Source organism: Electrona antarctica, assembly GCF_951216825.1.
Source record: "Electrona antarctica genome assembly, chromosome: 16".
NCBI lineage: Eukaryota > Metazoa > Chordata > Actinopteri > Myctophiformes > Myctophidae > Electrona > Electrona antarctica.
This window is the reverse complement of record NC_136797.1, coordinates 34,999,140-35,012,687: the sequence shown is the minus strand read 5'-3', so window position 1 is coordinate 35,012,687 and position 13,548 is coordinate 34,999,140. Positions and strand designations below refer to the sequence as shown.

Here is a 13,548-nt window from a genome sequence, read left to right as displayed (position 1 = left end):
CCTCATAGGAGTTTTTGTATTGAATTGACCTGTACAAAACAAAATCGATTCGAATTAGAATCGCGATTCCCGTTATGAACGATTCAAAATCGATTCATAATTTCCAAAAATCGATTTTAGATTTATTTTTCTGCTTACAGTTTTCACTACATGGTGTTTGTGATATGAAATGTAAGCTTACCCTAATCACAGTAAACATGTCTTCAAATTTTCAAGTTACTGTAGTCAGTATAGTCACTTCAGATCAGCACATGTATTGTATTGTAGTATTGAATCGTTTTTGGATTGAGAATAGAATAGAGTTGAATCGATTTTGAATCGAATCGTGACCCCAAGAATCGGAAATCGAATCGAATCGTGGGACACCCAAAGATTCACAGCCCTAATATTTGGCTATTTGCAATTTGTGAGACAGAGAGAGAGATACGTGTCAGACAGAAGAGTGATACTGGGCATGCCTCCTGGCAGAGATTTGCACTCGCTGACCACACATTTCTAGTTAACCTTTGGATGGCAACAAACAAGCAAGTGCCTCAGGGTTTAGTTTACCTACAGGTAACTAAGGTCATAGTAAGGACTAAGGACTACGAATAGCTAGTGAAACACAATCTAGAATTCACTGTAGTCCACCAACATTTATAATATAGATTTATGTAGTAAACTGAAGCATTTGATTACGAGAGTGAGTTACTGTCACTTGTTGTGTTCCATCTTAGGGGAATGGGAGTGGAACCCCCCTTTTCGAAGCTCCCCAAAACCAATAGCAACTAAAGTATACATCCTTAATAAGGGTATATTTAACATACTGTATATATACATTTATAACTTCATGGTGGGCTGACAGCAAAATAATAAACTAATTAACTAAATAAACTAAACGCAAACCATCAACAGTAATATAATATGCAAATGAAAGTAAACCCATCTTCACGCCTAACAAAACAACAGGAGGAAAAAGGTGATCAGACACGCTACACACCCCTACCAAGCCCTTCTGCTCATTCAAAGAATACATCCAACAACCCATGTAAAAAGTGAGTGATAGCTGTCAGTCTGTCTGGAGTGGGTAGGATAAAATGAGAGAGGGGGGAACACAGGAAGAGGGAGGGGGGCAAGGGAAAAGGGGGAGTGTAAAGTTGGCCGAGTGGCCAAGGCTCCAAAAAGTGACAGAATCCAGCAATACCATTTAGAGGGTTTTATTTCTCCCCGATGCAGCAGTATTTACAGTGGAAGGCCTAACAGACCAACAAAAACACTGAAGACTAAACTCACAAAAAAGACAGATGAAACTTAGCTTGAAAGCAAATTAGGAAACATAAACCCAGAACATAACAAAACTGTATTAGGCTATAAACCCTTCCAAAAAGGGACCCCTAGCAGCCCTCCCTGGATGTTACCCGCTTGTTGCCCAAGCCACTACTCCACCTCGGCATCCTGCAGCCTCCCTTATATACTAGGTGAGACCATACCCAGAACACAGAATTAATTGGTAACCACTTAACTCAAATAAGGCAAACTACGGCCCATGAGTTGATTTACACAATTATATATGGTTTTACTAAACGTATTCCAAATACACGAAAACATTTCAGGCGCCACATTATTAACATAAGAGAACATATAACACAAGAGCTCTTGAAACACAAGACAGACACCCCTCCTGCTCTATAGAACTTGGTACCTTCCCCCACTCAATCAAGAGGATCACCAGTACTGCAGGAGAGCCAGGTGCCAAACAATCATAATTAAACACAATTCCCAATCAACAGAAATGCTGTTAAAACCCCCACACCATCTTTGTGTCCTTTTATAATTCATTGTTTGTACAAATAATAAAATAAGAACAACATGCAACACTAATGACGGTCCAGTCACACAGTCCTCCAAGCCGGCTTGCTGTTAAATGGAAGCAGCTGTGTAGTAGTGTATGCCTGTTTGTTCCTCTATAGGGCACGGGCTGCCCCGTGACAGGGAGGAAGGGAAGGAAAGTGAGAGAGGGAAGAGAGAGTGAGCGAAAGGAAGGAAGAGACAGGGAGGGAGAGAGAGCCTTCACCGACACAATAAACCCAGCAACACAAGTTAACAAAAACGTTTGGTCAATTTGCGTTAGTTTGCGTTATCTTGTTAGTTTGAATTAAATACATAAACCCTGGTGCCTATTGTCTACTCTACAATGTTCACATACATTATCAGAAGACCAAGGATAAATATCATGCTCACATGTGTGTCACAAGACATACATGATAACAAAGACAGAACTGTAGTAAGGCACTCACATTGCAATGAATAGAATACATTATTCCACAAATGTAATTTTTACATAAACACACCCGGAATCATTATCATGTTGACCTTTGTATACATTACTCACCAAACCTCTAAATGTGTTACCGTTAGTAGGCTGGAAGTGACAGAACAGTGATAAGTGGGTCAAGGTTTACAAAATGCTGACTTTGTATAGCTCCAAGAACAGCATTCTCACACGAGCATGAACGCAAAGCTCAGTTGATGATTTAACTGTCCTGAATCATAATGGACAGGGACACTTGCTCTGCTGTGATTGTCCTTCTTTTGGTTTCAAATATATGCACAACGTTAGGTAAGTGAGTGTTTAAATGCAGATACATACTGTATCTAATACTGTGTATATATACTGTACTGTATAGTCTGTCTTATCTTTGACAGGACAGACATGTGCAGGAAACTGTGGCACCAGATTAGACTTGTGTTCTTGCCACCCAACATGTGTATCGCTTGGGAGCTGCTGTACGGATTATAAAGACCACTGTGTGAACATCCTTCCCTATTCTGGGTCCATTTTTGGTGGAACTGATTTTGTTGTGCTTGATACAAGTTTCAATGAGAGTTCCCAGATTGTGTGCAGGTAGGACATTCTACTTTACCTTTGTAATATCTTGAAGGGATTTGACACGTTTCTTTCCATCATATTTTTGTGGCTGAAAAATACTACAAGGGGCTTATAGTCATGACTTTTTGAGTGGCTCCTATGTCCAGCTTTGAGGGTTTGTGTAACTGTAAACCCAAACATTGTCTTAACACAGGACGCAAATTGTGATTGGCCGGAATGAGATGATGTATATCAGGGGTTCTCAACGTTTTTGGCCGGGGACCCCCGGAAATGCTTTGGCAATGTCTCGGGACCCCCGCCCCGCCCCCTCCCGACCCCCAATATAAATTGACTGCTACAATAACCTTAAACCATTTTGGGCGGGAACCCCTTTTGGTGTTTTAAGCATTGTTATAATTTAGCTATTGAAAAATAGCAGATCTACAAGCTCATAGCGCGCCACTCGGTGGCGCGCTATGAGCTTGTAGATCTGCTATTTTTGAAAAAAAGTGAAAATAAAATAAATCTTTTTTTTTTTTTTTGGAAAATAATTTGGGGACCCCCTAAAATAATTTGGCGACCCCCCCGAGGGGTCGCGACCCACGGGTTGAGAACCCCTGATGTATATGATGATAAGAGCGCCCCTCACTTCACACGGGTGTGATGCTCTTAAACCCTATATATACTGTATACTTACTTGTTTGATCGCCCAAGGCTCTATACTTGGTCAGCTCCTTTTTCGCTCTACACCAAATCTCTTTGGGGATAATAGCACATCTACAAGCTCACAAGTTGTTCACATTACCACATCGTGAACTTATAGAGCTGCTATTTTTGCTGAATGTTCACCATACAATAGGGAGGAACGTTGGGGACATTTCATTAATCTATAGTATGTTTGTTATATACATATAAATGTGTTGTTATATACATATATTTTTCTTCCATAATGATAGGTTCAACGATATCATCAACACTGTGGGGTATGTCGATGAAAACAACAGAGGCCATTGTATCTCACCCCTCTTGTATGAAACAGGATGGGTTCCTTTTCAAATCTCTTCAGATAATGGCACAACATTCAACAGAAATGGAGCATGGCTATCAGGTATAATAAGTGTGCAGATGAGGCATTCTTATTATTCTGTGGTTGACCTCTGAAAACCTGTTCCTATTCATATGCTGAATGTTTTTCTTTTTAATTCAAATCCTGACAGTGCATACTGGCAAATTAAATGCTCAATTCAAGGCAGTGTTAGTCAACTCAACAAAATGGCAGTACTATGGCACACCTAATGTTGTCGGCAGTCTTGACATGACATGGACCCCCAACTTGGTCCGAGCCGAGAGGGTAAATATAGAGGTCTGGGGTTACGCTGAAACAGGTGAGTGCCAGTGAGTTGATCCAACTCAATAACTAGCCTTAATGAATCATTATAAATATAATAATAATAAAATAAAAATCAAGTGAGAAATACCATGGAGTTTTATTCTCCGTAGGAGAGCCCTACTCACAACATTGGCTGGCCAAGTGGGAGTACCTGTATTCTCTGCACAGGGATCATCCAAACAACGGCGCCTTCACATTTGTACCAAAACCAGCAGAAAATGGTTTTTCAACGTGGGAGCTTGGCTCTTTACGTATTAGCCCCAGCAGCTACCCAGATGGCATTTGGTATGTGTATTGAAAATAAAATGTGTAGTCATGAACACTATTTTCTGGTTTAACCACTTAAACCTGTACAGTACTTATAAAGACCTGAGTTCCCCAAGTGCTACATGCAAACCATCCACGCTACACAAAATGTCTTTGCCAGAAATACTCAATATACAAGCTCATCACATTAGTGTGTTTTGAGCTTGTATCTTCACTGAATGTTTCCCTCAGAATAGGGACAGTAAGGTGCATGTGGTTAAAACAATTACTGTAGCACTCTCTTTCCATGAACAATTGCCCTGTTACAAATGAAATGAAATGAAATGATTACTATATTTACCCAGGGTATCTGGGCTAAGCTCAAGAACTTGTTTCCAGCCAGGCCCTGCTCATAGAACACATTTCATCGTAGTGGTTCAATGCCTTGTTCAAGGGCACTTCAGCGGTGGTAATTTTAACGTGTCGGACCGCTGATTCGAACTGGCGACCTTACGGTATCAAGACCGATTCGCTATCCGTTCGGCCACCGCTGCCACCGCTGCCACAAACCTGTCACATGTCTAAATCAATGTGTAAAATAATTGCTTCTAAATGCCTTAATAGTAAAATGGTATGCATTGACTTAGTGATTTAAGAGATAGGCCTATATCAATATTTGCAATGAATAAAGATAGTGAGGGATTAATTGCTGTCTGTATTGTGAATGGCTATAGTAATGTGCATGCTGTGTGGAGTGAAGACCATGCTCTTGCCTGGCACCTGGAGGAGAAGTTTAGGCAGGATTCAGCAACTTGGGCCTTGGAAAAGTGCCTGGCGTGGGACCAACTGGAGAGGTTGCATCTGCCTTACTTCCTCAATGAGACCATAGACTGTCCATGCACTTTGGCCCAAGCAAGAGCAGACACAGGGAGATTTCATGTAAGTATGCTGCGGGGAAAAATAAGATTTAGGTTGAAATCATTTAACAGACAGTGCCTCTCACTGCCTTATTGTAAAACACAGACAGCATTTACTCTGTGTTTGTAGTGGGTGAGTTATATTGTCATTTGAATTTTCCCCATTTGCCTATACTCAGAGCTAAATGCATGAAGTATTTTAATGGAGGCTGATCTGGTGAAAAGGGATTCCCATAAAAGCTTGTCGAATGGCACTTGAGAATCTTTAATTATGATTCTAAAAGTAGCCTTGTGGCTTTTATTTTCGTTCGCATTAAAAACTAAAGTTATCCAGACAGTACTGAACATAAGTCACGTTTTGTGTTTAGTGGAATCTTTTTTTTTCTCCAGGGGCTGGTAGCACTTATCGGCAGACTTGCTTTATTGCTTCTTACATTTTTTACAGTCACTAAATTAGATAGTATGCTGAAGAGAGGCAGGGAAGTGTTGATTCATGATTATTATTGGTTGACATACATATTGGTTGAACCTCAGGACACTCAGATTACCCTTATGTGCACATGCAGAATTATATGAATACATTTACAGTTGCATGTGTAGCCCCCAGCCAAGACCCAGCCTGCAACAGCCCTGCCAATCGGGCTCAGCCCTATTGACACGGTAGGTTGTGCGTTGGTCTGGCGAGTGGGAGGCCCGGGTTCAATCCCCGCTTTCCGCGCAATGCTACAATCTGGCGTAGTCGGCAGGATGTGGAGCGTGATATCCTCGCGTGAGGGACATGAGGGACATCGTGTGCGGCGGTCCGCGGTGTGAAGTGAGAAGCGCGAGGACGTGCTTTAAAGACTGGGGGGGGGGGTGATTGTAGCCCCCATCCAAGACCCAGCCTGCAACAGCCCTGTCAATCGGGCTCAGCCCTATTGGCACGACAGGTTGCGCGTTTGTCTGGCGAGTGGGAGGCCCGGGTTCAATCCCCGCTTTCCGCGCAATGCTACACATGCACAGTTAACTTGTACAGGTCTTCAATTTCCTGCCAGCTAAAAGATGTGAATGATCTAGCCTTTCAATGAGGAGATTGTGTGTACATCTTATACGTATATTTAGGGCAGGTGCTGGATAAACAGGTAGAAATATGCACACTGAGTTATAGTTAACAAGTGCAATGTTTCAAATGGTTTATGATGAGGAACATGTATACCAAAGTCAGTCATGTATAAGACATGTAATAATGTAAGCCAGAAGAAGCAATCAAACAGTCTAATCACAGAGACAAATCAAAACTCTCTCCACCCTTGAGCATGACTCAATGACTTGACAAATAAAATAAAAAAGATAATCCATAACAGCAAACAACCAATGGTCAATAGAAGATAAGTACATTCTAGAAAAACAGGCGTATCCAGGTGATAGGAGTTTTAGTTCATAAGTCTCTGGTGAAATTCAAACCAGCAATCTTCTACACAGGGCAACAAGTGGACAACTGCTAGACCATTGAGGTATAGTCTGGGGGTTCATCCAGAACAAATACTGTGCCAGAGAGAGCATTCTATCCTGAGGGTGTTATAATAGGTGAATAGTGGGGTGCCTGCTGGCCTAGTGGTCCAGGCACATGCCACATATATAGCCTCTGGCCTGATAGTGCGTTGCGTTTTCGAGTACCGCTCATGTCGACCTTTGCTGCATGTCTCTCCCTGTCTCTCTCCCACCTTCCTGTCTATCTTCACTTGTAACTATCAATAAAGGCATAAACGCCTAAAACAAATCTTTAAAACCACCACCACCACCACCACCACTACTACTACTACTACTACTACTACTAATAATAATAATAATAATAATAATAAGTGAATAGTCAAACATTCAGCAACAATACCAGATCTTTAAACTCACAACAGCAAAAAGAGTTGACAGAGGGGAAAAAAGGAGGGGACCAAATATAGACCTGTGTCGGACCCCAGTCAAAGAAGTATATAGGGCTGTAACTGATTAAAAGGATTAACTTATTGAATTAACTTTTTGGTATTGATACGATTCCTTTCACTTCAGACTGACTATGGCTGTGATATAGAGAAGGGCAGTGTGTGCACCTATCACCCTGGATGTGTTCATTGTGTGAGGGCCATACAAGCTAGGTGAGTCTTTGACCTGTAATACTTTAGTAGTGAAATGTATTCCTGATATTTCTTGCACTTTCCCACACTGGCCTTAGTGGCCTGTAGCATTCTTGTTCTCACTGACCTACATTAGCAAGTATATTGCATAGATCAATAATATGGTTGAAAATCTCTAACATTTATTTATTTGGTAGCCCTAAATATGCGGCAGGGCAACAATGCTGCTATGACAGCACAGGGGCCCAGGTCCTGACTGCAGACTCTATTGGAGGGAGTACCCCAGACAGAGCACATGACTGGGGCTCGCCTCCTTACAAGAATCCCCCCAGGGTTCCTGGAGAATCCCACTGGGTCTATGATGTCCTTAGCTTCTACTACTGCTGCCTATGGTCCGAAAACTGTCACTACTACTTCACTCACCGGCCCTCCAGTGACTGCAGAACCTACCATCCGCCCAAACTGGGTGAGTGAGAAACACTACATTTCTACGAATGTTCCGCCCAATAATATAGGCTAATGCTTGGGTTAAAGTGGCTAATTTCTCATTATCACATAATATTTGACACTGTACTATACATCTGTCTGTTGATAATGTCAGTGCAGATCAATTTATATTACAGCGGTTTGGATGTCTTGTGTTAGGTGTGGTGTTTGGAGATCCCCACTTCATAACGTTTGATGGGGTCCGCTACTCCTTCAATGGCAAGGGGGAATACTCCCTGGTGATCTCGGGCAGCAAGCAGTTGACAGTTCAAGGTAGAACAGAGCCTGTAACTCTTATGAATGGTAAGTTGTTGGAGGTAGGAGGTTTGTAATGTCTTTACTAAGTAGGTTATAATGGCTAAATGACTCATTAAAGGGACACTTCACCATTTTTGCAAAAAAATACATGTTAATGACGTTAAAATCTTTATATGTGTAATATGTGGTTTTAGATATTTTAGATTTTAGCAGTGTCCATGATGTCATGGACAGTGGGCTCAGTTACTTCCTGGACTACATGTTGTCTCAGTAAGACAGCCCTCCCCTATCAACAAGGAGAAGCAGTGCACCAAAGCATTATGGGAATTGTAGTCCAGGAAGGAAGTGAGCCCAACACCATATACATATAAAGGTAGACGCCTCTTCCGACTCTGGGGCGTCTGTATCTCAACGGAAGGCAACATGGAGGCAACGGTGATGCGTGATTGGATTGGATTGGCAAGATTTCCCGAGATTCCTTCCGACGCATAGCGGAGCAAAACAGAAGAACGGAAGGGGACGTTCGGTTGGCCAATCAGAGGCGCAACCTCTTTCCCAGCAGCACTTGCCTTCCGAGATTCTGCTTGACTTCCTCCTCCCGTTGGAGACAGGGCACTCCAATGAACTGAAATCTATATTTTTTAATATCCATGATGGACAGTGGACACTGCTAAAATGTAAAATATCTAAAACCACATATTATACACATAAAGACCCCCGGAAACTGTTCTAAATCTTCTAAACGTCATTAACATATATTCTTTTGCAAAAAGGGTGAAGTGTCCCTTTAACTACTTAAAGGTAGGGTAAGTGATATTCTTTTGTTAAAGTAAGTGTTAAATACATCTATTCTGATCATTGCTATAAAGTGTTTGTTCAGTAACAGTCTCCATGTCTCTCCAGCTCTTTGGCAAACAGAAAACAAATAATCAGGTCAGGATACCAATTTTATCCAATCAGGCGAGAGAACTCACACAGGATACAGGATAAACAAGTCAAATGGGAAGTGATGACACAAGGAAATGAGCTGAACAAATTGGACAGGGAGACCCTGAACAAATACTATATAGCAGTGATTATTATCAGAATACATTTAACCTTTTAACAAGAAAATATCACTTACCCTACCTTTAAGCCCTATTGTATGCTTTGCAAAAGCGTTTAAATTGTGAAAATAGAAAATCTACAAGCTCACAACACATTGCGACGTATCGAGAGCTTGTAGATCGACAATTTTCACTAGTTTTGAAAGATATAGAAACCTTTCAAATAGACATACAATCCTCAGGGAAACGTTTTTTAAACAAATTATTATTCACCTACTCTTATTTTCATGCTGATAGGAACTACAGTGAAAGCTACCAAAATGTCAGCAGTTGCAATGCGTGAAGGGCCCTCTGACGTTATAGAGGTGAGACTTGACAACAGGAAGCCCAACCTTGAGGTGCTCCAGAATCAGAAATCCCTTTCCTTTGCAGAGCAAAGCTGGATGGACTTGAAAGGTAACAAGAATAATCACTCATAGATATATGGGGTGGTGCAGGGGTATACAGTACCCGTCACTGCTGAGTCAGTGGTAGGCAACAGGCGGCCTGTGGGCCAGAGCTGGCCCGACAGCAATAATATCTGATCCTGCAAATTATTTTGTGAATAATTTGACAATATCTGACTAACAGTACCACATTATAGGATAAGGACAACAATGACTTTGCATTACACCGGATAGGATGAACGATTTGAATGTTTTCATGCCTTCTTTGCACTTTAGACTTTTGGATGAAAAACAGTTTCATCTTTTAAAAGTTTTAAAAATAAGTTACTAACCAGTAGTGTGTATAAAATGCCAGATGTATTCAAGAGCATCTTACAAATTTGAACCTCTATATGAACTTTGATAAAAACATGAAAATATATAATTTAATTCATTTTACCAACCCCTCTTTTCTAGGTGTATTTGTGTTTTCACCCAGTCCTACAAATGTAACCGTCATGTTCCCTACTGGCGCTGGCATTGAAGTGCGACTAAGGGAGGGAACCATGACGACTACTGTGCTTCTACCAGAGGAATTCAGCGGTTCTACACTTGGGCTGTTAGGGAAATTGAATGGGGACGCCGGAGATGACCTTATTACCAGTAATGGCACAGTTGTGTCCAATCAAAACAATGAAGAGTTGTTCCGATTTGGAGGAAGCTGTAAGAAACAACACTTTAACATTAAAAGTTAAATGTGTGGTCAAATGTGGCCCTGTACCGTTAACCCCAAAGGGGAATTATGAATACGAGGGGATCGCAAGGTGCTAAGGGAGTCCATCAGTCCAATGTGTTGTGGAAAAGACAGACAACAAGGATATACAGTATATTAATTGGTCATGTTATGTCTCACACAATACAACAAATCAGGCCTTGTGACTATCAAAAATATCAAACTATGCAGCTTTAAATTAAATTAATTGTAAAGGAATTACACTGTCATGTAACCTTGTGTCTGTAGGAGTGATGGTGCAAACATGGTGCCAAGTTTGTTATCACAGAGGCAGCTAATTGAAAGCGCCACAAATTATCTGCACAGTAATCGCATGGACAATCATCTAAATGCATTCTCCTTTCTGAACTTGCAGTGAATTATGGGTAGTGTAGGATCAGACAGAAAAATGTCATGTTCAGAATGGCACTGACCATAATCAATCATCACAATTTATGCCACAAGTTTTAGTTAAAACATTGTATTACCAATGTGTTACAGGATAAATACTTGTTTTACTTGTTTTTGTATTCCAGGGGCTATATCCAACGAGTCTTCCTTGTTTACATACGATTCAGAATATCTTCTGAATACATATCTCTATGCCCCAAAACATGACCCAAGTTTTGTTCCAGTGTACTCTGTACCTGATAATCCAGATGATCCCCTGCTCAATCAGGCATCTGGAATATGCTCTGGAGAAGGTTCTGCGTACTGTAGGTATGAAAAAAGATAAATACATTAATAAAGAATATCGTCACTGTCGGGTAGACATTTTACATCATCTTTTTATATTCCCCTCACCACCTCATAAATGAATGCCATTGGTCATCCTTGAAGTCTGTCTGTGGGTTGTATAAATATTTAACCAATGAAAGTAATCAACAAGAGCTTAATAAATGGATACATTTGAACACAACTGAAAAGTAACAGTTTTGGACTACAAAGTACAAACGTTTCCGTTTAGAATAGTGTTTTTCCCTTACATGCTTGCATGATGGTAGTAAGAAATATCAGACGGCCACATTGAAATGTATTTTTATGTTTGTGTTGTAGATATGATATCCTGGTGGGCCGTAGCCCGCAGTTGGGAAATGCTACCATGGTTTCTTTTCAGAGTCATATGTCTCTTGTGGATGATCTAGCACCAGGTGGATGGATAAATAATTAGATAAAGAATTTATAAACTTTGAAATAGCCATTATACTATTGTGGTGTCAATACTATAGCCTAAACTATTGTCATCTTTTTCCTGTGTAGTGGTGTCATGCGGCTGGCTTTCTCCTCCAAAAAATGGGATGAAGGAAGGGACAAGATATTTAGAAGGTGCTGTGGTGAAGTTGTCCTGTAATGCTGGATACACCCTCATAGGGTCTGAGGAGCGCATATGCCAAGAGAATGGCCAGTGGTCTGGAGAAACGACAGATTGTGTGGCAGGTAAGTCAGGTGATATGCAAACCCTAGGTGATATTTGACAAATTACTTTACAGAAAATGGGTCAGTAGGCTACCACCAACACCATTAAAGGGCTTGTATATTGTATACAGTCAGAAAATAAAAACTATTGGGAATATTTATATATAAATTTAATATTTTAAAGTTTTAAATTCAATGTACGATATTTGTTATATTTCAGATAACCTCACAGGAATTGTGGTTGGTTCAGTAATCGGAAGTTTGGCACTGATTACAATGGCAGCAACAGTCATACTCCACTCCAAAAAACAAAAACAGAAAAGGTATGGTATTGTAAAGACACACTCAGTACCCAGGACATGTGCAGCCAACCGTTAATTGTAATAAATCTAAGCAAAATCTTCAAGCAAAACAGTCACAGGAAAGTTCAGTAACAAACATCAGTTAAGTTAGTTACAGATGGAAGGCTAGAAGTAAACAATACTGCCATGGTCTCAAGGGGAGTCTAGGGAACCCCAGGGTTACTAAATGGACCCTTTAACTCTGACAGTGAGAGTTGGTATACTGTACCTAAATTGAACAAAATATACTGTATAAAGGAGAGCTACAGTAAGGGACAGGGGAGAGGAATACTGAGGGGGCAGAACTGAGAAGCACTGATTAATAGAGGTCAGGTGAGAGTAGTTACAGTATACACAGAGGACGATGATCTCTGGAGGGTGTTGACAATTCACCTTTAGCTAGCCCTGCCCTCTCGTCTCTGACTTAGACACTCACACTTGGACACTTTCCAGCCGGGCTCATTCATTCCAATGTAACTATCATGGATTTTACACATTAAATACTGGTTCATTTTTGGAACCAAACCTTCAAAATCTCTTCCAAATCCGTCAACAATGCCATATGCACTGGAAAAATATGTGTGTGGCATTTCCTTTTAAAAAAAATGTTTTATCATATAGGAAAACTATTGGTGGAGGTTTGTCTAACCCATGTTATGCTTAGCTGTGATTGGACCATAGCAGTTTGGGGAGGGGCTTAGCTATAGGTCAATTATAGATATCTAGTGGATTATTTGTCTTCTGGTGGTGATTGTTTATCTCTCTTTGTGTTTTCCATCTCATTTAGAAAAACTGCACAGTCTGAGGAAGATGAAGAAGTCACCGTGGCATTCTAACCAGAACTCCATCACTTAGTATTACACATTACAGCCTCATGTAATATGGAATGGCAGATAGAAGGCAGATGAAGGCTATATTATGCTAAATTCCTATAATTTCATACCCGGCCTGTAATTGCTACCAGTTTAGTGGTTCAAACAACCTACAGTATTAGCTTCGCTACTATGATCAGTCTGAGAACCCATCGTCAAAATAATAAAACAGTGCCCTCTTTTCCTTTGAATTTGCAGTCTGTCTCGAGAGACTATAGTGTCGGGGTAATGCACCTACTTAAATACTGTAACACATGACTTAATTATTTTACTATTGCAAAATAGGTTTCAATCACTGCAATGCATGACTTTCAACTGGTTCTAACAAATCCATGCAAACTAAATGCAGTTTGTCTACCATTTGCTAATTCACTTATATATTATTTTACCCTGCATTTTAGGTAGCCAAGACATTGTTGTAGC

General features: G+C 40.6%; 1 protein-coding gene across 1 annotated transcript; it reads left to right on the top strand.

Annotated features, from left to right (window-relative positions):
• Positions 1-2,499: 2,499 nt before the first annotated feature.
• Positions 2,500-13,089, top strand: susd2 (sushi domain containing 2; the record flags this gene model as incomplete). Its single annotated transcript, XM_079524003.1, has 16 exons — positions 2,500-2,599; positions 2,686-2,884; positions 3,805-3,956; positions 4,066-4,233; positions 4,349-4,523; positions 5,219-5,423; positions 7,445-7,530; positions 7,707-7,975; positions 8,155-8,298; positions 9,597-9,755; positions 10,202-10,447; positions 11,033-11,216; positions 11,553-11,647; positions 11,757-11,933; positions 12,133-12,235; positions 13,041-13,089. Exons 1-16 carry the CDS (start codon positions 2,533-2,535, stop codon positions 13,087-13,089), a joined length of 2,478 nt encoding a protein of 825 aa, XP_079380129.1. The 5' UTR covers positions 2,500-2,532.
• Positions 13,090-13,548: the final 459 nt, after the last annotated feature.